The following is a 25990-nucleotide window of genomic DNA, read 5'->3' on the forward strand; positions in this document are numbered from 1 at the left end:
CTGAACACCTCTTGCTTTATCGTAAGAACTGATCCATTGAGTTCTGGTCCATTGCCTGAATATGTGGTTTGTTTTCATTCCGCTTTCGTACGTCTGGAGGAGTGCTGCGTGGCACCAGGAGACGAACCCATACACTGTTATGTACCTTGAGTGAGTCGCGAGTGATAAGGCAAAATATGATTCCCTTTTTTGCGTGCGACTGGCGTCTTTTGTGCTGAAAGTTTGTTAAATGACCATTGAAACTCGGGTAAAAATGAAGTGTGCACCCCTCCTTTTCTCAATAGTGTGCACACACACATCCTCCCCTTTCTCAAAAGCTGTATCCGCCCCTGGTGATTCTTACAAGCGATGTTCGCCACTATGTTGCCTACTAATCTCAAATGAATCTGTTCCGGTGGCCAATCTCTACTGTTCACGTGTAGGTTTCGAACATGCTTCCATGTTTATGCAGGTATCATATCATGTTAGACATGATGTCCCTGTATTTGAGAAAGAAAAATTAATTCATATTTACAACACATTCATTTTGCACAAAGCCGCTTTCGACAAGTCGACACAGGCGATGGAGTTAGTGTGATGGTGTGGGCAGCCATCTCCTACACTCGGACATCTGACTTGGTGTTGGTTCAGGGGAATCTGACATCGACCAAAGTTCTTCAGCGTCCTCTTCTTCCTATGATCGACAGTCAGAGGTGGTTTTCTCAACACGACAACGCTACACCACACACAGGTGGTGCCACTGCTGACATCCTTCATAATTTAAACGTCAACGCCTTGCCATAGCCTTTCAGATCTTCGGATCTATACCGGGTAGAACATATGTGGGGGGATGTCAACATATACCTACACTGGCCTTGGCAAAACTAGAGGAGAACTCCAGACAAGCGTCCGTAAACAAATTCAGTCTGTACCAAGGAATTGCAGAGCAGAGATAACGTTACCCGGTGGTGACATACTCCCACACTCATATATCCTTTCTACAGATCCTTTCTGTGTCCATGTAGAAACATACACTGATCCTGACAGAGAGCCATATGTTGAAAAACTGTAACACAGAGGTAAGAAAAAACCGGAACACAACTTGGCGCTCCAAAGAAGAACCATAGATATTCAAATTCCATCTGGTTTTCTAAACAGTCTAAAATCTACCCATTGGCTCATTGGAACTGCGGTGAAGACCGGATTGAGTTTAAACAAAGCTCCAAACCTAAAGAGGTCTTTGTTTGTATGTTTACATAAATCTTTTTTTGAGTTATGCTTAAGCTTATAACGCATGTTCCACACATCACTGTCTCCGTCTTTGTATTGTTACACCTACGTGGACCAGCTACCTATCAAATCCTTCTCAAGTTTTGAGTAACATAGAGGGAGCCTGATGTTGTACAGAATGCCAGCGCCCACAACTTCAATGCTGTATATAGTATGCAATCTGTAGGGGCATAATATCTGGATCTGTTTCTTAATCCTTCAAGATCGTTAGCTATTGAATATATCCTTCTTCTTTATTAACAATGCTGTCTAACCGGAATCATTTATTCTGTACTTGGAGCATAAGTGTTCCATGAGTGAAGTGAACAGGGTCACACACGTACCGGACTATCGATCTACACAGCGTGGGTACACAATCATCAACAAAGGGATTGTATTTGAACGGATTATCAATGAAATATTTCAGCAATGAGATTAGCCTTTGACAGATATTTGGACATAAATATCTAAAATGTCATGGTGACAATTAAATGGATTGTCGGTCATATCTCCTTCGCCGATGGACATGCATAACCAAATGGTCGTTATTGCAATTGCAGAGTTGCCTCCCTTGCGCACGGCAGGATCCGATGAACGTTGGTTCCAATAATGATTTGTTGTAGCAGTGTTACGCATATCCGCCCTGTTCGATTAAAATGTCACGCTGTGATATTGCTAAAGTAATGTCAAACGGCAACACGTGATCATTCCTTTCAAACAATATGACCTTATTGACTTTCTGATGTGTCGTTAAGAGGCTTATCGCCATGTAGAAGCACTATGCACATCCAGCCGTGTACTATCTAATGGCACCAAGCGGACATGGTATTGTTCTGCTGTGTAGAAGGGTGTTTATCCGCGCTCCTTGTGTCATCCCGGCACATTGGCTGAAGAATACATTGTGGACAAATCAGGACGCTCTTGATGGAAAATACACATTTCAAACAATTGGCAATCTGCTACTGCCGTGAGGTGAAGTCAAAGTATGTTGTACTTTGTCATAGCTTTACGTAAGACAACATCCTTAATCGAGAATAAGTTTGCTTTCTCCCTTTGAATTACGTGACGATCGTTGGGGAGTGCTGTGCCGTGTTATTGCAACACACGGTGTATCAACTCGGAGATCTAATGAACGAGAGATCGTGGTTTTGTTGTATGTATATCTATAAAGATAGTATCTGGCATAATATTTGAAAAAAAGGTTTCAAAGAAAAGCTCTGTGTTTGTTCCTCCAGAATAATGAGGGACATATTTGAATGAGCGAGATCTCGCGTGGGGTCAAATTACTATTACGTTCATGAACTTCCTTCCCAGCGAGTTACTATTTATGAATCCAAATTATACAAGTGTAATGAAGCGTAATCTGTTAGATTCTAGACTCGATTCTGTCAGTACCTGTAATAATTTATTAAGAGAAACGTGCAGGGAATTTCGGCCGGAAATTTAACAGTCGCTATTTTTTTTATCTTACCAACCATCGGTAGTATCGTCTCTTGTATCACATAAACTGTACGCTTGCCAAAGTATACCAACTACATCACATTGGGAGGATTTATTAAAACCCATCTTGACATAAAACAAACCATAAAAAGTACAAAATATACACCAAGGTTAAATCGGTAATGTTAACATCTTGTCACTGTCTGACCTTAACCTTGAACGTAGGGTTGCTGATGGCAGGTAATGTGACTAAGTAACAATAATTAGCACGTGTAGCCACGAAACATCACGTAGTGCCCTATGGAATTGGCCATAAACATCGAATTACTGGATGTGGTCTGACTAAGCAGATTGATGCTCCATGCCAAGTAGAGGTGCCATGTTTTGGTACTTTATTAAAAGCAGCCCCCATTTCCATTGCCACTTTGGTTTAACAATCATTGGATCCAACAAAATACAATTGGAGATTGAAAATCAGCTTAGTTATTTCTGGGTATGAGCAGATGTACTGACTCACTACACATGCACACGATTAAATAAACAATGTCACCCAGTTTAACGTCATTTTCACTCACTTAAGACATTTAGTTGGGGCGACTGTGCGTCATATGTTGACCTTGTGAATTCGTTAGGTTATCATATTGTTGTCTTTTGTCGAATAAAATGATATAAAATAGCGGGACAAAACTACAAATGACAGAAATGTCGCATTGTCGCCTTGCCACACTTTGGTGACAATGTCCCGCCAGGATTTCATATGTATGTCGCATTGTCGCCTTGCCACACTTTGGTGACAATGTCCCGCCAGGATTTCATATGTATGTCGCATTGTCGCCTTGCCACACTTTGGTGACAATGTCCCGCCAGGATTTCATATGTATGTCGCATTGTCGCCTTGCCACACTTTGGTGACAATGTCCCGCCAGGATTTCATATGTATGTCGCATTGTCGCCTTGCCACACTTTGGTGACAATGTCCCGCCAGGATTTCATATGCATGTCGCATTGTCGCCTTGGCACACTTTGGTGACAATGTCCCGTCAGGATTTCATATGTATGTGCCTACTATCACTAAACTATTGACTCATCAGATTTACACCAACTCACTCACCCTCCTTACACCCATAACGGATGTACTGTTTTAAGAACAGTTGGACACCTTTCTGTGGTGACTGTCAGGTGTAAACGACTTCTGTTGTGTCTCCCAACAAGGTTCAGGCAACAAAGGATATATTAAATGTCAAATGACGTTTTTACTTTGACATGATATTTCTTCAGAAGTGATGACGAACAGTGTGTGATGTATAGTCTGCGTTGCTATGGATATTTGAGTATATGAACATAGTCCTTGACGGGTTTTGTCATGCTACAGTATTGACAATTTGACCAACAGTGTGCTTGTGCAGAGGGTTAGGGGCTGGGTTGGGTTGGGTTTAGGGTTATTGTTAGGATTAGGGTTGGGTGTAGGGTGTAGGGTTAGGGTTAGGATGGGTTAGGGTTAGGATTAAGGTTAGGGTTAGGGTTAAAGTTCACTTTGGGTTTTCAGCTAAAGCAACAAAGTACGAGATTTCTTGAATATTAAAGAATGGGTGTCCTTTTAAGCTTGTCTCGGTCTGGAATACAACGTTCTACATGTGACAGGCAAGGAAGTATGTTTGTGTATGTTACTGCGAGGAACATATTTTGCTCTATGTCCATGTTGATGTTATAGCATGGTATAACCTTCTCTGTCTCAGTGAACATCGTTTATAGCTGAAATATGTAAACGGACACTTCCACGTGTTTGTCACCACGTGAAATCACTGTATGGCCAAACATGCATGTTCCTGGTATAAATATAAATTAACAGATGGCGGATACTGTTCTGTAATACTTTGTCTCCGAGAGACCTGTGAAGATCTGGATTAGAATTGGTCTTCATTTAACCATGCTTGTCGTAAGAGGCGACGAACAGGGTCAACATGAGAGCGGAAGGTCGCGGGGTCGAGCCCCGGCCGCGTCATACAAAAAGACGTTAAAATATGGTACTTGTTGGTCCCTGCCTGGCGCTCTGTATTAATGAGTACAAGGACTGGTCGGCTCGGGGTCAGTATAGTGTGTCTGAGTGGGGTATTCATGATATCTCAGTGAGCTAGCACTATAAAACCAGCTTAAGTCTGGGCCAGTACAAGCAGCCACACATGCACGCTAGTGTTGGGAATTGGTGTAAATCTCATATTTGATGATTGGTTCATTACAACCGATCAATCATCGAAAATAATTGGTTAGCGTCATTTATAAAATTTTCCTGTTTATGTTTGTTAATGCACAAAAAATAAAGAAAAAACATGTAGTTCTCTCGTTTTTTTCACAAACTGCACAAAATGTAATTGCAAATTTCACATCTTTAAAGGATGACTAGTGTGTTAGGAACATACATTTCCTGGAGTTGTTAAGATAACTTTATTCATGACTTGGAACGAGCTTGTAGTGTTTATGCAATGTAGAGACAAAATCAACCTTTTCAAATTTATATTGTTATTGCAAACAAGTGCTCCAAAATTGTTTGTGTTCGATTATGAGAAAACATGATCGATTGCTTGGTCGTTATGTCATTGCGACCAATCTTCAATTATTTCAATTAATCGGACCACCACTAATGCCCACGCATGCACGTCGTCGAATGAGTGAAATATTCATAAGCGTTAAACCCCATGTCACCTCACCTCACCTAAATATAGAGGAATATGTGTATTTAACTTCCAACTCAAACTTGTGTCTATAATTTCTAATTGACATTCACCGAAACGTAACATACATAACTCGTTCTCTAATAGAACAACCAATATGGATTTAAGCACAAAAAGAACAAATGCCCTTTATAATTTGTACTACAAAACCAAGATTGATTCGATGATTACACTTGTAAATTTCCCGTCCGACTAAAGCAGTTATTGATTGTGTAGGATGATATGTGCGATCTATACATGGATCCAATACAGATATCTGTGAGCTGACCAAATAGAACAAGATCATAAATAGGTACTGTTTCAGTTGCTTGTTGCTCCTTGTTCGTATCGTCCTCAGTTACACATTGACGTGAAGCCTAAATTATAGGATAATTCCCTGAAGGCATCACTATATCGATCGTGGTTGATCTGTTCGCTCGGATGCAAGTACTGTATGTATACAAAATGTATAGTGCCATATGATCTCTGCTATAGACTGCACGCTTGGTGTTTGTTCCTCCTGAAGTTATAACATTTATTTCTTCAGCCGATGGAGCTTGTCAGGTACATGGACCCTTGGAACACCATGGCGAGGCTTCTCTACAACAAAAACAAGGTAACATAACTTTGACGATACGATTTGTTAAGACTGACTGACTGACCGAGTTTGGTTTTACGCCGCTTTTAGCAATATTCCAGCAACACCACGGCGGGGGACACCAGAAATGGGCTTCACACATTGTGCCCATGTGGGGATTCGAACCGGGATCTTCAGCGGGACGAGCCAACGCTTTAACCATTAGGCTACCCCACCGCCCCGATTTGTTTAGAACATTATGCATTGTAAACATATATATTGTATATACATGTATATAGCTTTTGTGTTTGGTTCTTGAACTGGAACCTATCATTTCATGATTTTGTGTGGAAACTTGATTCGAAGTAGGCACCGACGATTTAGGGACTTGTTTGGAAACTAAAGAATGTATTCAGTAGCAGCAGACCTAATAACAGTATAATTTGTGGTAGATAATAACTTTACAAAAGTTTGAAACATATTGTTTTCAAACATTATCTTGGACCCGTTTAGGTCCAGGTTAGAATTGGTCCTCAGCATTTTTTGCCTTCTATAACTCAAACATGTTTTCAGATATGTAGCAGTAACGTGAAACATGTATAGGCCTGGCCAGGGTTTATGATCATCACACACAATGTTCGTCTTCTTGTGGTGTGAAATGTAATTTGAGATGAGAGGCAATAGCTAACTCCTCTTTCCAGATCATTCTATAATACGTTCTGGGTCAGAACACGGTGGAAGCCTCTAAAACAGTCTCTAAATATATCTCACCATGATGATGTAAGAGTGAGCTCCGTTGTCTGTTTAGTCCGTTGTCTGTCCATAAGTACTAAGCGTGGTACCCTTTTTCCTCAAGAATGCTCACAATATAAACATAATATGTAAATTCCACAGCATGTTTGTCAAGCCAATGGCTCCAAGAAACCATAGTTCCATTTTGCAACATTGTCAAGGCCGTCAGAAAAATAGCACCGCCTTCTTGTACTATAACATATTATCCATATTGCTTTCATGTTCAACGCTCCTTCATTAATTATAGTTGGGTCTGTTGAAGAACTATGTTATTAGTTAAAACATGTCAGCATGGGTCACCGCGTGGCGCCACACTCGAATGGTCTGTATAGCGTGTTGATTCCCAAGTTGAAACTAAATAGCTAACCTGGAATCAGTTCGCAAAGGTCTATGTGTGAAACTTCAAACAACAAAGGAATGTAATGTAACTAACAATGGTATTTTCACACCTTCAGAAACCAATACCGCAATTGGCATGTAAACATCCATAGAGATTATGGTAAGAAACAACTCGTGGCGGAAAACGTTGGAAAGTTCATGTAATTTGAATTCTAACGTCTGTAGTACAAATTCCAGTAATCACGGGGAAGGGTTTGTTACATCTTGATTGACACTAATTACTCTCTGCTAACTTGGATGTCTATGTCTGTGCACAGTAATAGTGATACTGGGTAACGGGGTAGGTTATTCATGGATGATTCTTGTGAGAGAAGTTTTACCAATTTACCAATTTGCACCGACCGGAATGTTCCTGATTACTGTTACAAGACTTATTGTTCTGTGGCATTGAACTTCTGTATTTACATCCGCTACTCGAAGGTCATGTAATGACCCCAAACTTTGATGTTCTTAAACGCAATTGTTCAATGCTAATTTACAATCATGTAACATATGCTAGCTGCTTTGAGCCTGCCTTCAATGAGTATACTATTGGCGATTTGTAATACAGGCCCGTCAGTGCCAAAAGCAAAATTATTTGAATCTTTTTAAATATACAGCTATAACGTTCGAGATGCCAAAAAGAGACACGAGGAAAAGATGGTAAATATCTTAGAGCGAGAAAAAATACCCTTAAACATAGACATGAAGACATCACATATATGCATTTGCAACGAAATATACCAACACAGAAATGGTGACCGAGGTCGAAGAGACAAAGACTTATTATATTGTCACTCCATTAGAAACAATACATGTGCAAATGTCGTTGGAAAGGAAACCCTGGAGAAAACGCTAAAGTCGATAAACCTCCATTTACTCGGCAGACAGGGAGATGTACAAATATGTATCTACCGATACACAGGGGTTTATAAATAAACTGACAAACGAACGTTATTGTTGCAAGCTAATACACGTGTGTTCTGGCTACTGATCATGTCTATGTTTAACTTGTGAAATGTAGTAATTATGGGTTCAGGTTCCCCTACTTCTGTGAGAGTATGTAATAGCAGAGGGGTTCAATGCCTGCTACTTCCACTTTCCATGTGCGGACACGATAGCATCAACACGTGTTAGCCCCAACACTAGTTTGAGTTCTTAAAGATCATTAAAGTCATCTAGAAAGACGTAGTTGTGTATGTTCGGGTGTAGAGACACATATGACCCTTCCGAGTATTGTTGCTACCACATGTTCCATCCACTGGTCTGACTTGTGTGATAATACATTAATCCTAGATGTTTCATTGAGCTTGTGTGTGTGTTTTACTATTTAATAATCTGATTATGTACGTATCGGTATCCAGGTGCAAGTTCTGCTTTTCGATTTGGAATCCGACTCATCATGATATGAAGCGCAAACACTTCTCTTATTTCAGATTCTGACATCACTGATACTCGTGGCTGTTACTTCATGTGAGTGTTATGTGAGACATAGCTATTCATTATCTATTTATTACCACATAAATTCAAAGGTAATTCATATATAATCTGCCAGACAACACATTGTAACATCAGTGGGACTTAATCCAATTGTTGTGGAACTTCGTGTCTAGATAACAAGGTAACTGTAAGCAGACGTTTCATTAGGAAATCCTTACCGTGTTGAAGATTAGCCAAATTAGTGTTTTGACCTGGCTGCCGTTCCACTAACCGATCTTATCTAAGATCAATCTTAGCAAGTAACGCCAATTTTACAATCGTCTTAGCTAAAAGTTACACCCGTTCCACTAACCGATCTTAGGCCGATCGTAGCCGGTCCCGATCTTACGATCCGATCCAAGCTTAGATCGAGACTCTTTCGTGCGAGAGACAGAGGAATGAGAGGCACGAGTTATCTCCCTTTGCATAGTCTAGCAAATGATGGAAGTACCGTAGTTTACGAACCAACTGAGTGAGTTTAGATTTACGCCGCACTCAGCAATAGTCCAGCTATATGGCGGCAGTCTGTAAATAATCTAGCTAAGATGCATAGCGTTCACTAACATGAGCGTTTATGTTAGTGAACGCTATGTATCTAAGCTATAAATAATCGAGTCTGGACCAGACAATACAGTGATCAACAACATGAGCATCGATCTGCGCAGTTGGGAACCGATGACATGTGTCAACCAAGTCAGCGAGCCTGACCAGCCGATCCCGTTAGTGGCCTCTTACGACAAGCATGGGTTACTGAAGTTCAATATTCTAACCCGGTCCTTCATGGATATTTTTCCAACCAAGTGTAAACGTGGAGAAAAAACCTAGTGCAAAATATTAGGGTAGTGAGCACCTTGGTTTCAGGTGCAAGTTCGTGTGAACGCTGGGTATCAGGCATAATATAATAATAATAAATGCATATTTATAGTCATTCTCTTCTCACAGAGGTTACTTGTCATATCTTCCTACGAACCTCTCTTCTAATACGGCCATATTTCCCGGTTCTGGTAAAATCCCCTAGCGGCAAAAGATCGCAACACGAATTATCTCCCTTCTTTCTATCCAATCAGAACACGTGTTACATCGACTTAGATTCAACTTGACTAACACAAGCAAATGTGAGGCCACAAATATCCCCCATCTGCCGGGGCCTTGTGTTGATGTAACACACAAGACGTTTAATGGCTAGCTTGTCCGTTGTCAACGAGGGCGATGGCGAGACGCCACTGATCCGCCATCACATGACTGAGTTCTGTCTAGAATAAACGTTTGCGCATCGCGCAGGGGAAGAAGTTTAGTTTTCTCGAAGTATACGGAAATTACCAAGGCCTTGCGAATGATCACTTTTGAAACAACGTCGCTGATTGCACAACTAAATCTGATTGCCTCCAATCACGAGTCTTCAAAGCTCACACCATGAAAGGGCCGTATTAGAACAGAGGTTACGTAGGAAGATATGACAGGAGTAACCTCTGTGGGAAGAGAATGATTTATAGTGCGCCTATTCCACATCCTGGGGCATGCTCAAAGCGCTATGTACAGATAATTTACACGAGAGTATTTACAGCCGAGATTATAAGTAATATACTGAGAACAGTTTTTAAGTCTGAACTTAAAACTGTCAATTGTGTCAGAGCTTTTAATATGTGCCTGAACCTTGTCAATCAGAATAAACAAGCCGTGAGGAGGCTATAACGTATGTAGAATCTGTCAGTGGTCTTGAATAATACGCGGCCTTCCTTTAGAATCCCCCACCAAATATCCGCAGTGAAATCAAACATATTAGCCCAGCGGATAAGTGATCAAATTGTGCACTTTGTGTTACAAGCATGAAATTTGGCATGATTGTAGCTTATACCATTCTAATTCAATAAAGATCGAGAGGCCTCGCAGATTTTATATATTTTCCATAATTTTGGGGGAAAAAGTATAAAAAAATCATTTTTTATACTATTTTCGTCATAATTTTAAAAAACATTCTCCAGAATTCTCAAAAGTCGTATATCAAATGTAGGAAATTCATAGCTGGTCATTTTCCATCTATACATGTCTTTTTATCTTTAACGGTTAGGTCTACGGAAGTCAATTTACATCATGACTACCCGAAAATGGGAAAATTGGCGGCCATTTTTCAAAATGGCCGCCATATAGAGTACATCAGTAAAATAAGTATGAGATCATCCCATGATCTAACATATTTTTATCATTTCTTTGCAAATTCAATACGAGAAGCCTCTCAGTTTGTGGCCATTTTTCATATTTGGGGGGAAAAAGTGGGAGAAAAATGGAATTTTCCCAAAAATGTTATTTTAACTCAATTTTAAATCCCCATAAATTATGTATCTAGAATATTGTGAGAACAAATGAAAGTTTATTTTGAGGAATATATCATTAAATTTACTTACATGTATAATGTATGAGCTTGGTTGACTATAGATCACCTATGAAAACTTATCAAAATCAACGCAAACATATTTCATTTCAATGTCAAAGTAGCTATCTCATTAATCTATGGAAGGTTACTCAATCCTGTGTAATTGTATCTAGGTTGACTGAATCAGAAATGTGCAGTGCACTTCAGAGCTGCTTTTAAACACTTGGACCGGTTTGAACATTTTATACACATGCATTTCAGCAATTCCTGGCAGCCCTTTCATGCCAACAGAAGAGTTGTCCATACAGGTCCAAGCTCTCCCCTAGAGTTATTGCCAACCCTACGCAGAGGGCTTGGTAACTCCTGTGATTTCATCAGGGATTGCTCTGAAAAATAACTCCCCTGATTTACAGCTCTTTTTATATGTTGGATCAAAGCTGATTCTGTTTGGGGAATATTGTCCAAAGTTCTCCCCTTCCTGGTGGACAAATGCTTTCTTGCTTCATTCACTTTCATAAGGTGGCTTGCTCTGTCATACAGCAGCACAACAAATCTCTCAAGCTGATGAATCAGCATTAGTGATTAGTGATTTAAAGTGGTGGACAGGTGAGGGAAATAGAGGTGCCCGTAAGTTCAGGAAAAATTGTCACAGAATGTGAAGCTGTGAAACATTGGAAGGGATCTACTTTTCTCAGGACCCAGACCTGATGCAAGTTCATGAATTACAATATAGCGGAAGAGTTTTCCGGTACCAAACCCCACCCATACTTCTTCAACATAGAGAATGCCTGTTGCAGCTATGGCCAACACAACAACATCAGTGTCAACAGTACGGCTGTAAAACTTCTTCCATCCTTTATGTGAAGCATCAGTGAAGCAACTTTCTTTTATCTTTTTATCTCTTCATAGTTACAGGGTGCCAATTCCAAAAGGTCTTTTGGTTGATTGGACACCTCATATTCGCCAATTGGGCTGATGACTTGTTTGATTCTATCAAGGCTATTTTCTGTACAAGGAAAGCAAAAAGTTATTTCTTGCTGGCATCACACCTCGGGAATTCTTGCCAGTTCTGAGGAACTGGCTTCCACTCGTCGTCTTTTTCCACTTCCGCTTTTTGTTCTTACACTGGATTTTTACGCTGTCCGTTTTGTATTCGTCCCAGACAATATCCACTCTCTGATTAGTGTCCAGAAGAGACTGCAAGTACTTCAAGAACACATTATCAGCATATTCATCAAATGCTATTGGAGCTGCTGGTTTTAGCATGTTTATTACTGCAGATCCATCAAGGATTGATACGTCAACATCTGGTTTTGAGTCAGTTGGTGGTGAAATTTTCTTCAAAGCAATTGAGAAGAACTGATTTAGCGCATGGACGTAGAGAACCTTGATGAGATATAGTTGGTGAGCAAGACTGATTTTCATGTCTGACAAACTCGTGTGTGTATATCTTGTCTTCATGGAAGAAGTTCTACATCCGTATTGTTGACTCAGATGTGGTTGTGTTGGCCATTGCTGCAACAAGCGTTCTCAGTGTTTCACAGCTTCTCAGGCCATGACAGTATGTCATCCTTTGGTGGAATCGAAAAGAAGGCCTCGCGGAATACATGGAATGCTTTTCCTGAACTTACAGGCACCTTTTTTCCCTCGCTTGTCCACCACTTGAAATCCTAATGCACAGATTCATCAGCTTAAGAGATTTGTTGTACTGCTGTATGACAGTGCAAGCAACCTCATGAAAGTGAATGAAGCAAGAAAACATTTGTTTGCCACAAAGGAGAGAACACTGGACAATATTCCCCCAACAGAACCATTCCCCAAAACAGAATCAACTTTGATCCAACATACTAGTAACTATGGACAACTCTCACGAAGGCATGAAAGAGCTGCCGGAAATTGCGGAAATGCATGTGTATAAAATGTTCAAACCGGTCCCAGTGCGTTAAAGCATCTCTCAAATGCACTGCACATTTCTGATTCAGTCAAGCTAGATACAATTACACATGATTGAGTAACATTCCATAGAGTGATGAGATAGCTACTTTGACATTGATTTGGTTTGATTTTGATATGCTTTATAGGTGATCTATAGCCAACCAAGCTCATACATTATACATGTAAGTAAATCTAATGATATATTCCTTAAAATAAACTTTCATTTGTTCTCACAATATTCTAGATACATAATTTATGAGGATTTAAAATTGAGTTAAAATAACATTTTTGGGAACATTCAAGTTTTTTTCCACTTTTTCCCCCCAAATATGAAAAATGGCCACAATCTGAGAGGCTTCTCGTATTGAATTTGCAAAGAAATGATAAAAATATGTTAGATCATGGGATGATCTCATACTTATTTTACTGATGTACTCTATATGGCGGCCATTTTGAAAAATGGCCGCCAATTTTCCCATTTTCGGGTAGTCATGATGTAAATTGACTTCCGTAGACCTAACCGTTAAAGATAAAAAGACATGTATAGATGGAAAATGACCAGCTATGAATTTCCTACATTTGATATATGATTTATGAGAATTGGAGAATTTTATTAAAAGTTATGACGAAAATAGTATAACAAATTATTTATTTTTTCACTTTTCCCCAAAAATTATGGAAAATATAAAAAATCTGCGAGGCCTCTCGATCTTTATTCAATAAGAATGGTATAAGCTACAATCATGCCAAGTTTCATGCTTGTAACACAAAGTGCACAATTCAGTGAAAAAATTGCACTTATCCGCTGGGCTATATTTGTATCTTTTTGCTTCAGAACATTGTTCACTTCACGGCTGTCCCTATTCTTAACCATGACGTTGCAATATTGTTGTACAAATGTGTTACACAGACTCGCTCGGTTGTGTTCCCATGACGACAGTGGTCAGACTGGCCTGACATTTGTAAGGCTTCAGTGCAGTGTTTGTTTACATCACAGAAATGTACAAATTCATTTCATGGGGGATTTTAGGGGACGCTCACGGTGAAATGCTCGCTCTTATTTTTCACATAGAATAGGAAAGCCACTATTTTGGTTTCTCTACGATTGATTTTAGCTATCCTAAGTTGGTCATGAGCAACTTAGACTTTTAATCTTAACTTTACGATTAACTTGGGTAAGATTGGTTAGTGGAACGGTAGGCCGATCGTAACGTCACGCTAAGATTGGGATTTTAGGGGTTTACGATTGGCATAGGGCTAAGATCGGTTAGTGGAACAGCACCCAGGACTCTTACGAAACTTAAAAGGCAAACAGTTTGTTTCCTGGTTCTCTACTTGTCAACTGATAATTGGGGGATCCTAAAGTGATGCAAATAGTAGGTCTTACTCTGGTGAAACCCTCAGGAACGTGTTAATGTGCTGCTGTAAAAAAAAACAGAAATAACTGAACATCTGGTAATCGATCGCTCTTCGCACGGATCCTGGCACGATAGAGGGTACAGCTTTGTTTTGTTTAGTGTTGGGAATTGGTGTAAATCTACTATTTGATGATTGGTTCATTACAACCGATCAATCATCGAAAATAATTGGTTAGAGTCATTTATAAAAATTTCCTGGTTATGTTTGTTAATGCACAAAAAATAAAGAAAAAACATGTAGTTCTCTCGTTTTTTTCACAAATTGCACAAAATGTAATTGGAAATTTCACATCTTTAAAGGATGACTAGTCTTGGAACGAGCTTGCAGTGCTTTTGCAATGTAGAGACAAAATCAACCTTTTGCAATTTATATTGTTATTACAAACAAGTATTCCAAAATTGTTTGTGTTCGATTATGAGAAACCATGATCGATTGCTTGGTCGTTTTGTCATTGCGACCAATCTTCGATTATTTCAATTAATCGGACCACCACTAGTTTTGTTCACCGTGTTGTTCTCTATCAAGGAGCGAGGCGCCATTCCCATGTTTCTTGAGCATGTCACCTTTTGAGGAAGAAAATGGAACAGACATAGGCCCAAAATACATCCTTTACAGAATGTTTAACCTATGTGCGAAGTAAAAACGTAGTAGCAATCTTTTTCCTTAATTTTTGGACTTTCTCCAGATAATGACATACATTATGAATGACGTTATTTTTTGTTGAGGACATCAAATTTAGAAGTGTTGTACAGATTGACAATCTTTCTGTGTAAATTTACTAAAATAAGTTTTTCTAAGTGAAATGCAACTATTACAGATAAACATTATATGTAACATATGTTATATTTGAGATTACACTTTCAAGTACAGATTCTAATACTTTTTGTGTGTAATCAAACATTATATGGAATTCATCTTCGATATAAAATTCGTTATTCAGTTTACAAAATGGACAGTACCTTTCAGGGAACAAAATATTACAATATCTGATTAGAGAAGACGGTAATATGTAAAGGGACTTGCTTATCTTTGAGGTTATTTGTACAAAAGATGATTTTCGCAGAACTGTGTATATTGCAGGTGTTTTGAGTGACAGTCTAACGGGCAAGACATTCTACATCTACACCAATGAGAAAACATGGAATGAAGCAAGGACTATTTGCGAGGGCGATGGGAGACGCCTGGCGCAGATAGACAATCAACAAACCAATGATGCTTTGAAGGCTTTTTCAAGCGAGAGCCTTTGGAACAACAAAATGTATGTTTTCTTACAAACGTTTTCTAAACATAAAAATTTAACCATCTCGAAAAATAGAAAGGGTTTGGGATGGGTGGATTGGTGGGAGGTCAATATCCTTTTCAATTGAATGGTAAACTATCAATTGACCTTCGTCAAAAAAAGAGAACCGCATATGAGTTTTGTGCAGTTCATTTCGATATATTTTGACAGCAATCGTCATTAAGACAATTCCTATGTTTGAATTCCGCTAATCATGTCCTGGTTGTTGTGTACTGCGCGCAAACGCATCCCAGACTGTGTTTGTAATCGTTTGTCATACAAAAAAGAAAACGATACGTGAAAAGTGCATACAGGAAACGTTTTCCACGAAATGCACGTGCAATGTGTCTGACACATGAATAGAGACATCGGCTATTGAAGACCAATGCAAATTCATCATTTCATTACGAAATTTACGACGACAACGAAGATAAGAAAATGCCAAGATTGAATGCTACTGATCGAAATATTGCCGTTGGACTTTTGGAAGCAGGGGAGTCACAGTCTGCCGTCTGCAAGACACTTCAACCTCCACCACAGCGCCATATCTCGACATCGAGTTACCCGCTTCAATTCGACCCAAGATCGTCCCAAAAGTGGAAGACAAACAGTGACCACACCTGCTTCGAACGTTAGCGCCGAACTGCGTTCGAGAAGTGGACAGATTTCTTGGAGAGGCGTCGTGATGTGGGGAACCATGTCCTACACCGGTAGATCAGAGCTAGTGGTGGTTCAAGGCAATCTTATAGAATATCGCTACATCGACCAAATCCCTCCCGAGACGTCACCTCCTCCCACGTTTTACCTGCCAGAGGGAGCTGTTTCAACACGACAACGCTCGTGTAACAGGTGCCTATCTCGTCAGTGCAAACGTCAATGTCCTTCCCCCTGGCCTTCCAAATCGGCTGATCTGAACCCGATCGAGCATCTATGGGATGAACTTGTCCGTAAACGTCACCATTGACCTTTAGACACTTGCAGAATTTGCCAACGCGAGGAATGGCGAAGAATTCCCCAAGCAAAAATCCGACGACTTGTGCAATTCCTTCCTAGGCCGCGTCGAGCAGTGACGGCTCCAAGAGGTGATGTCACCAGGTACCGACTTGACCACCCCCTTGTGTCCACACGTCATGTACAGTGAGTGAACTGAATTAATGCTGACAATGACAACGATACATATGTTCATCCGTGTGTCGAATTTTCTCCATCTATGTTCAGGCTTAATCGACTTGTGTATACTTAAATACGTTTAATACATTTTCTTATTTTTGGTCTATGCTTTTATTTTTTTGAAGAGTGTATATGACCCTGGCTGCCTCGACACCCTTATGATGCCGAAATCCCACTCAATATATAGACTTATTGGCACATAGAGAGTCCTTAGTGAGACGTCGTATATTTTGTCATTACATCATTACGGTGGCGAGATCTTCTCTGGGTTCTGTCAGGTGGTCAGTGTTTGAGACTATATCAGATGGATGGTATATATTTTAATTTCAACTTAAAGGACGGAGTAATTTTCAGAACTGAAATGAAGATAGACACAACTGGATATATTTATTTATTTCTGCTGATGTTCTCTAATGTTAGAATCATGTCCATACCCTGCTTTTTGTCTCTCCAACATAAACCAATTCAGAAAAGGTCATGCCGTATATTACGTCTCTTGTTTGGCATCATAGGTCTTCTTTGGTTGAACATATTGTTTCCATCATATTATGTCCACGAGAAGACTGCAATTTAAACCACACGTTGCAGCAGTCCTTTTTGCAACAGTGGGTGTCCAAACCGGTTCTGTTTGTTCGTTAACATGTGTTTGTGAAATGCGAAGAAGTTACGGATAAGTCAACATTATGACCCCCAGCAGACAAGCAGGCCTGGTTGGTGTAAATGACAGAACTCTTACAATATTCATAAGAATACATAAGAAATCCCTTTTCTCGTTGCGGCGTGGATTGTTCGATTCCAACTATATCAGGAGCATGTATGTATTGGCCTCTACCATACATGTGTACAGATGATACTTTGTGTTTGCCTCGCAGGTGGCGCTGCCATAAACAAACGCAGAGGTTTACCAAGTATCTGTTACATACACAAGGAAAACATGTTAGTTGTTTACCTGAAGAAAACAATGAACGTTGGTAACTCAATGCTGTCGGTTCGTTTGAGTCCTTTTCTGAATATTATTTTATATCATCAAAACAAGCAGCGATCTGCTGCGTGCAATGTTAAAACAACATACAGTTTCCAGCCGATGAAATTCAAATTATAGTGCGCATGTAACATTGTACTGATTCTAGGAAATATATCGAGAACTCGCACTCCGCCATTTTGAATTCAGAGACCTGTGATGAGCTCGCGTCCTCGAATGTTGAAGAACGAACACAACATTAACCTAAGTAACCTTTGATGAATCAGGATATATGTAATACGATGGATTTATGCGGATGATTGTCTTCGAACTGCTGTTTGGGGATCGAAATAAGAATATGAAGAATTGAACTGACACTTTTTTCCTTGTTACTTTCGACAGTATATTACAGCGCAGATCAAACTACTTTGTCAACTGACTACAATATATCTTTGAAACCATCAAGAGATATATATGAGTTCTTTTTTTAAAAGTTTGCAAACAAAACATAACATACATAACGGGAGTCCTGTAGGCGTTTGTAATCGCCTTGCATCTAGGTCATAACGGGTGGTTGTGAACACTGGATAGTACAAGGAAATAAGTTGATGACACATTGATGCTTCAGGCTCTAGGGTATAGACTCATGTGTTTCTGTCGCTAACCCTGTGTTAAGTATATGGGTTTTTTCGAATATATGTTAATTGTTTCTCTTGACCCTGAGAATTACCAGACTGATAAATACAATGGCTCCTGTATGTAGGGTTCGAGTTGTCTGGTAGATTTCTTAATGCATTGCTGTATGATTTGTGTTTGAATTATAACTAAACGCAAGAACTGTTTTGCCTACCTAGGTCTGGTCATTTCTGGATTGGACTTAATAAAGGGTCATCAGGTTATCGCTGGGACCACTGTGAACCCGTCACCAGTTCATCTTACACTTCCTGGGAAGGCGGGGGTCCTCAAGCCAGTGACAAACCCTGTGTGTTCTCCGAAAAAGACACCTTCGAATGGAAGAACGAAGTGTGCGACAGCAGTAGCTATCAGTTCCTGTGTGAGAAGGCTACAGGTAAACAGATCACTACAAATACCTTGAGCTGACAGGGCGGTGGGGTAATATGGAGATTGAAGCAGTGTTTTCGCGCATGTTCCGGTTTCCAGTCGGCGCAAAATTATACTCACGTATTATCGTTGTGTTACCGGAGCCTGATTCAACAACGATTCACCTCCGTAACGTTTTGAAAATCAGTAATGACCAAAGACAAGTGTTTCACAATGCTGGGTGGGTAGGATGTATGACATCGGCACAAACATGACATTGCAACCACTAAAACAGATTAGTGTTACTGTAATCAATGGTAAGAATAACACAATCGTTAGGCGTCATTTCCAAAAAATAAACTAACTGAAAAGATAGATTTGTTTCAGCCAGTGCTTCGAAACCTGCAATTTGTTCCATACAATGCTCCATACAGGAGATCCACCGAACCTTTTCCAGAAACTATTTCACGTTATGTATCCTTCCTAGTCGCAGTGGTTCACTTCCGATCGACTACTGCAGCTGGTATAGTTAATATGACGTTGGAAGATAGTTGGTACAATGAAACACCAAAGAAACGAAAGCGACAAAATCATTTCAACATCCACAAAAATCTTTGTCATCAACTATATAGAGGCAGGTGTTCACGAATCACAATGAAAATCATGATACCACGTGAAACTCATGATACCACGTGAAACTCATGAAACTCATGATACCACGTAAAACTCATGATACCACGTGAAACTCATGCTCATGATACCACGTGAAAATCATGATACCACGTGAAACTCATGTTCATGATACCACGTGAAAATCATGATACCACGTGAAAAATCATGATACCACGTGAAAATCATGATACCACGTGAAAACCATGAACGCATCCTGTCCCGCTGGTGCTGTTCGTCATAAACACATGCAGAGGCTTGTAATCACGGAACGTAATGTACAAGGGAAAATAGACAATTGCATTGAACATCAATGTAGTCACTGAACCTTCAAATTTGGAAATGTTCTGCACATGTTTATGAAAAACATTTCAAAATGGTTCTGAGGACTTGAATGTTGTAACCTCAATCGAACAACTTCAGAGCAAGAGTCACATAACGATCTTTGAAATCTTGATAAAACGAACATGCTCGATTGTGCCGTAAACGTTGTGGCATATAAGCACCAGTGGAAGGGAATAATGTGAGTGAGTTGGATTTTACGCCGCTTTTAGCAATATTCCAGCAATATCACGGAGGGGGACACAAGAAATGGGCTCCACACATTGTACCCAGGAAGGGAATAGGCTATTTCACTTACATTGTAAGACAACAGATCATCAATATAACTGAAGCGTAAGTTCTTGGTCAAATTACTTTGTTTTGTTTTCCCAACGTGAGCAGAAATTCCGATTCAATTGCACAAGAAACAGATGCCCAGGGAGAGGAGCACTGTTGGTACCCAGAGGATGCTTACTTCTTGTCTAAATATTTTACGGCCAGATTTTATATGGATGTTTTCAACGAGGAAGTCAGTACCTACTGTGGATATGTAGTGGTTTTGTTTCTGGCACCCGTGGAGATCCGGGTTAGAATTGGTTTTCAGCAACCCATGCTTGTCGTAAGAGGCGACTAACTGGATCGGATGGTCAGGCTCGCTGACTGGGTTGACACATGTCATCGTATCCCAGTTTCGTCGATCAATGCTCATGCTGTTAATCCGTGGATTGTCTGGTCCAGACCCGATTATTTACAGACCGCCGCCATATAGCTGGAATGTTGCTGGGTGCGGCGTAAAAATAAACTCACTCACTCACTCATTATGCTTCTGAGAGTATAAATGTCCCCGTCGTGTCAGGACACCCAACATTTGTGGGTTCGAATCCCAATTTTGCAGATTGCACAATAAAACACATTTTGAAATTCAGGAAACCCAGGTTCAAACTCTAAAACAAATGGCTCTTCCATTTGTGAAATAAATGCACAACTGTACTATGTCACGTATCTGTCATATTTGTCCACAGGCCCATGTACTTATACAGCCTTTAGCGGATCCTGTTCAGGAACAAATCACGACAATACTGCCAGCCACACAGTGTCATCTGGCTCAGACTGCGAGGCCCTGTGTAGCACAGAGCTTTCCGGGACACGTGCATGTTGGATGTACAGCTTCGCTAACCCCAACTCCTGTACACTGTACTTTGACAACGATCCCTGGACATGTTCAAACCCTGCAGCAGGAACAGCAACAATAGTAGCCAAGACACGTACTTGTTTCACTTGTACGTATATATATCCTGTTTTCGACACTAGGCTATGTACATGCCATAGGGTTCAGTCATCATTCATATATTTAAAGGCTATTTTGCCCTTTCAGTCCATTGAAATCTCTGTCGTCGGAAGGTAAAAGAATTGGTATTGTATTGCAATGTATAATTTACTTTTATTCATTTGTTTCCATTGCAATTCGTTTGTACATTTCCAGTTTATATTCATTTGAAGTACTCAGGGATAATGTATCAGGAATATCAAATGGACATGGTGGAACTGGTACACAATACATGGCAGGGAGAATTGTTTCAGTCTATCATGTCTTCCGCTCAAAGTGGCCTTACTTTTGTAATGATGTAATATCGATTCCCACTGATGGAAATGAAACGTTGGACTAGGTTTCAATAATAGGTGTCTGATCAGGGTTGGGTTCACACTTAAAGAGTCTTTGTTTGTGGGAATACAAACAAACTGTGTTGTTTGGTAAGTTTTATTGTAACATCAGTTTTTTGTAACAATCCACTTTCCCAGTTGCTGCCAGATTCAGAAATTCATTCACTTGTCATATTGTCCTGTTGTATCTATTATCAAGTATAAATTGAACTCCCTTTTTATTCTATCTACGGTAATAGACTACCTTGTTATCATTTCGGCTATATTTGTTGTACCAAATAATTTCAGTTGTTAGACCAGTGCTACTTCATGAACATTGAAACTTTAAAAGTATACAGTAAATAGCTGACAGTAAACTTAGAGTATAAGGCCTTGATTAGTTAGGCTTGGGCAGAACGGACAGAGACAATCTATTGACTTTCGGAATGGTAACAGATATTAGAAAAGTATTACTGCCCAGTGGTGATAAGGTACATTGTATCAGTTGACCAGATGAACACCAGTGTTTCTCAGAGTATACATTTAGAAGTACTTTCATCAATTGTCATCAGTTATCCCAAGTATTTCAAAATCTTGAAAACCGCCACTTGTAAACATTGTGTTGTCTACTAACCGGTTTAAGTGATATTTTAGATTACCAATGTAGATTCTTGTAAGTGTTTTGTTTTATCGCAATAAACACCATGTCCTCACATCGTATAGATATTTGGGGAAGAGTTGGTCACCCAATTACAAAAAGCACTTTACCATCTGTGATTATGGACAAGGAATACTTTATATAGGCTAACCAGCGATGGTTGATTTGCCTCTGCATGTGTTTGTGATAGGGCAGAATACGTTCACCATTTTTTTCACCAACTGAACGTGATTAATACGCACATACATTTTTTGCATGCGTGGTCGTTCACAAAGCATACGTCTCTGGCAACCCGATCTCTGCTTTTCGTCTTCATTTACAGCGCCAATCCTGATTCGGGGGAATTTTTATAATAATTATCTATCTCCTGTGTCAGAGATAAATACTTTATAAAATATGTCTTTTGTCTAATGATTTATAAAATGTATAAAAACAATGCCATTTACCGTACGTTGCTTCTTTTCAAACAGTCCAGGCCGTGACCTCCTCATCAAGCGTAAGCAACGGCAACTCCAACCCAGTAATCAACTGCAACTTATATACAACCCAAGCTCCTACTACTACTACTACTACTACTACTACTACTACTACTCCCACTACTACCACCCCCACTACTACTACTACTACTACTACTACTCCCACTACTACCACTCCCACTACTACTACTACTACTGCTACTACACCAGGTCCTACAACACCTTCAACAACTACTGCAGCTGCTACTACAACGCCTGCCACTACGACTCCAACAACCACTCATACTATTACCACATCGACCACTACAACACCACCTTCCACGAGTACTAACACGATACCAACAACCACCACAGCTACAGCAACTACTGGCATACCAAATACAGTCACAACATCGGCTACGACAGATGCAACTACTGTCACAATTACGACAACCGCCACACCAGAAGCATTCACGTCACCAGCTACCACATCTGTAACAAGTGGTACAACGCCCGCAGTATCACTGAGTACATCCACAACGTCAAATATTTCAACAGCTACGGCACCAACCATCCCGTCTGCATCGTCAAACACTAACACAAGCTATACCGCTTCATCTTCTAACCCCGGCACCTCGACGAATACTCCAACAACGGCAACAGTAACAACGCAAAGCATGACAACACCAACCTCATCAACTGGAACGGCAAACTCTACAACAGCCGGAACGTTGGCATCATCTTTACAAGGAAGTAAGCTATAATGTTAGAGACGACACCGCCTTTTCTTTAAGACAGCAAACTACGGTAAAGGGTAACATGGACCAGTAATGTGTGTTCGGTCCAACTGTCATCCGTTATACGCACTTCTCTCTATGTTTAACAGCTAGTGACCGGAACGAAAATTGTTCGTCATATCAGTCAGTTCGTTATAAGAGCGATCGTAATAAACGTAGTCAAGTGTCTATACACAAAACTACCTATCCGGTAGATATATTAATAATCAAATAGAAGTCGTTAAGTATAAATTAGAACTAAATAATATGCGCTTCTGTGATTCATATACGTAACAAACCTTGGGCTTCTACAGAGTGTATGACATCAACTCGGTGATGACCATATACAGATGAGCATTTGTGTGAACTACTGTCATCCAAAATCGAGTAGTAAAACAAATTATACTCAACGGCAAAGGTTACTGTGACACACAAACAGCATCAGTATTTAACATTTTCTAACGCGAATCAGATGTTAGTACATGGACCAACTTGGTTGATGATCCACATCAGATGGTGGAGTTCACATCCACGGTCACTCAGTCAGTAGAGAATGTGTCCATCTTGTGCATCCTTCTGCGACTGTTGTCCTTCCCCAGGTCATAACGTCCCCACGTTCAAATCGTCCCCTTCCAGAACACGCTTCCAATCGTCCACCTATATGCCTCTATAGACACGTGTCCTGCCGTCGTCCCCTTCCAGAACACACTTCCGATCGTCCACCTATATGCCTCTATAGACACTTGTCCTGCCGTCGTCCCCTTCCAGAACACACTTCCGATCGTCCACCTATGCCTCTATAGACACGTGTCCTGCCGTCAGCTCGGCGAAGAAGGAAATGTGACGTATCGTCGAAGATAAACTCTTTTCGACTAACGTGCTCCCTATAGCAAGTGCTGTCTAGTCAACTGGTGCAGCTTTGGCAGATACACCTCTATTGCCTGGTATGGTACGGGCTGTGTTGGAGGTGCTTGGTTCTCACCAGCGATGTTGACATGGGGCCGTTACTAGTCGGCGGCCACAACAGGTCGGTCGATAACTTAGATGTTTTGCTGAAAACGTCATCATAAGTATCCAATGTTGTCTCTATGGACGCTGTGTCATGATTCGAGGTACCAGACTGGAGCATACCTATAGCTTTCCATCTGTTATTGTCCCCGAGGTGTGGCATGTCGCACGTGCTCCAGTACGCTGAATAGATGCTTTTTCTGCTTTCTGTGCTTCTTGAGACTGCATTCAGTGGAAATGAACCGAAAGTGAACATTGCTGGCCGTTTCTTTGAATGCTCCTTTCAAACTTTGTGCAATTTGAATAACAGAGGCATGGTTGCGTTTCTTCGACCAGTTTGATACATTTTTTTCTCTGGTTCAAATCCAAAAATTCACCCACAAGATTACCAATGAAAACAATCCATGTCACAGTAGCATTTGCCTCTGAGTATATATTGGAAATCGTGATTATAATCAACTTGTTCCCATTGTCGCTAATATACCAACTGTGTTGTTTATTTTTCAGATGGGACTTGTCCGTGTTTGGTGTGTTTTGGAATAAAAAATAGGACAGAGATGCAGAGTCTTATGGACGAAATTTTACTGATCCTGCAATTAGACAAGTCGAAGCTATCAGCCACGAGAAGGAAGCTGGAGTCAGCACAGGACAGCAGACCCTCGGCACAGGCCATTGGATACTCTGGAATAGTCTTCATCGTCATCACATTCAGTTTCTTTGTCCTTGTTGATATGATGCGACTCTGTCAGTTTATCGCTGACAAGGATACCAGAACGAAGACACAAAATCGTAACATATGATTATTTAATGGTCGTTATACTTTAACAAAGTGTGTGTAACAGGAATCCACTACATTAACCAAAGGTTCAGACATCTATAATGACACGGGACAAGGAGATATCCTTTCACCAGATATCCTGTCACCAGTAAAGACATTGTCGCTAACAATATATGTCCTGAATGGCATTGTGTAATCAGAACCTATGTCGTGGACAGAAACCGTTTTTTATGGACACACAAGTTCTTTATTGCAGTGGATGCGACGTTTCGGTGTAGATGCTGACACCGTTATATGGCAAGTACTAACGATCTTGTCTATCCATTAAACAATTGCTCCTCTTCATCTGTTGTTCATCACGCCAGCTTCTAAATGCCACTCAAAGAAACTTATGTCCTTATTATGTGATAGTGACTCATGATTTTGGCAGAGAATTATATAATTATGGATATCGTTTTGACACTTATATGTACTGGAATCAACACGTTGTGTCTTTATACCATCATTATAAACATACACTACATGACTGATGATTTTGTAATATTGCAAAAACGCCAGGATTCAGGATGCATAAAGTTTGAACTAGTTTTGCCCTCCTTTCAGCATGTGCATGACATCACAGAAGAGGGGATTTCCCACACAATTCTAAACTGCAAAGTGATGTATTTCTATCTTCTTTCAATATCAAAGTGAGGATTGTAGAGGAGGGACATATATTTTACGATTTAACGATGGCTAGGTCGAAGGTTTACTAGACAAAACGACAAAAGTCAGACTATTTTTTCCATAAAAAAACAGAGAGAACTTTATGTCTTCCTTTATGACAGATATCAGCCCTTTGGAGATATTTTGAGTATTTGCGAAGTTATGACCTCTCGAATTATGT

The 25990-nt window shown here is 40.1% G+C and overlaps 1 protein-coding gene and 1 long non-coding RNA gene across 2 annotated transcripts in view; both read left to right on the top strand.

Annotated features, from left to right (window-relative positions):
• The window catches only part of LOC124292238 (putative GPI-anchored protein pfl2), a 64187-nt gene extending 38773 nt beyond the window's left edge, over positions 1 to 25414 (top strand). The window contains exons 2-9 of the mRNA XM_046729291.1: positions 5944 to 6012; positions 8580 to 8616; positions 15428 to 15605; positions 18612 to 18826; positions 20811 to 21068; positions 22558 to 22826; positions 22896 to 23295; positions 24834 to 25414. Of these exons, the coding sequence (XP_046585247.1) occupies positions 5947 to 6012; positions 8580 to 8616; positions 15428 to 15605; positions 18612 to 18826; positions 20811 to 21068; positions 22558 to 22826; positions 22896 to 23295; positions 24834 to 25126 (1716 nt within the window). The 5' untranslated portion in view covers positions 5944 to 5946 and the 3' untranslated portion in view covers positions 25127 to 25414. The remainder of the gene's footprint in view (positions 1 to 5943; positions 6013 to 8579; positions 8617 to 15427; positions 15606 to 18611; positions 18827 to 20810; positions 21069 to 22557; positions 22827 to 22895; positions 23296 to 24833) is intronic.
• LOC124292239 lies at positions 3388 to 25990 on the top strand. The gene is made up of 3 exons (XR_006902394.1): positions 3388 to 3400; positions 4597 to 4601; positions 25407 to 25990. It is a non-coding gene; the product is annotated as an uncharacterized LOC124292239 (long non-coding RNA).

The sequence above is a fragment of the Haliotis rubra genome, unplaced genomic scaffold (assembly GCF_003918875.1).
Source record: "Haliotis rubra isolate DU_JTF1 unplaced genomic scaffold, ASM391887v1 Scf51, whole genome shotgun sequence".
Lineage (NCBI taxonomy): Eukaryota > Metazoa > Mollusca > Gastropoda > Lepetellida > Haliotidae > Haliotis > Haliotis rubra.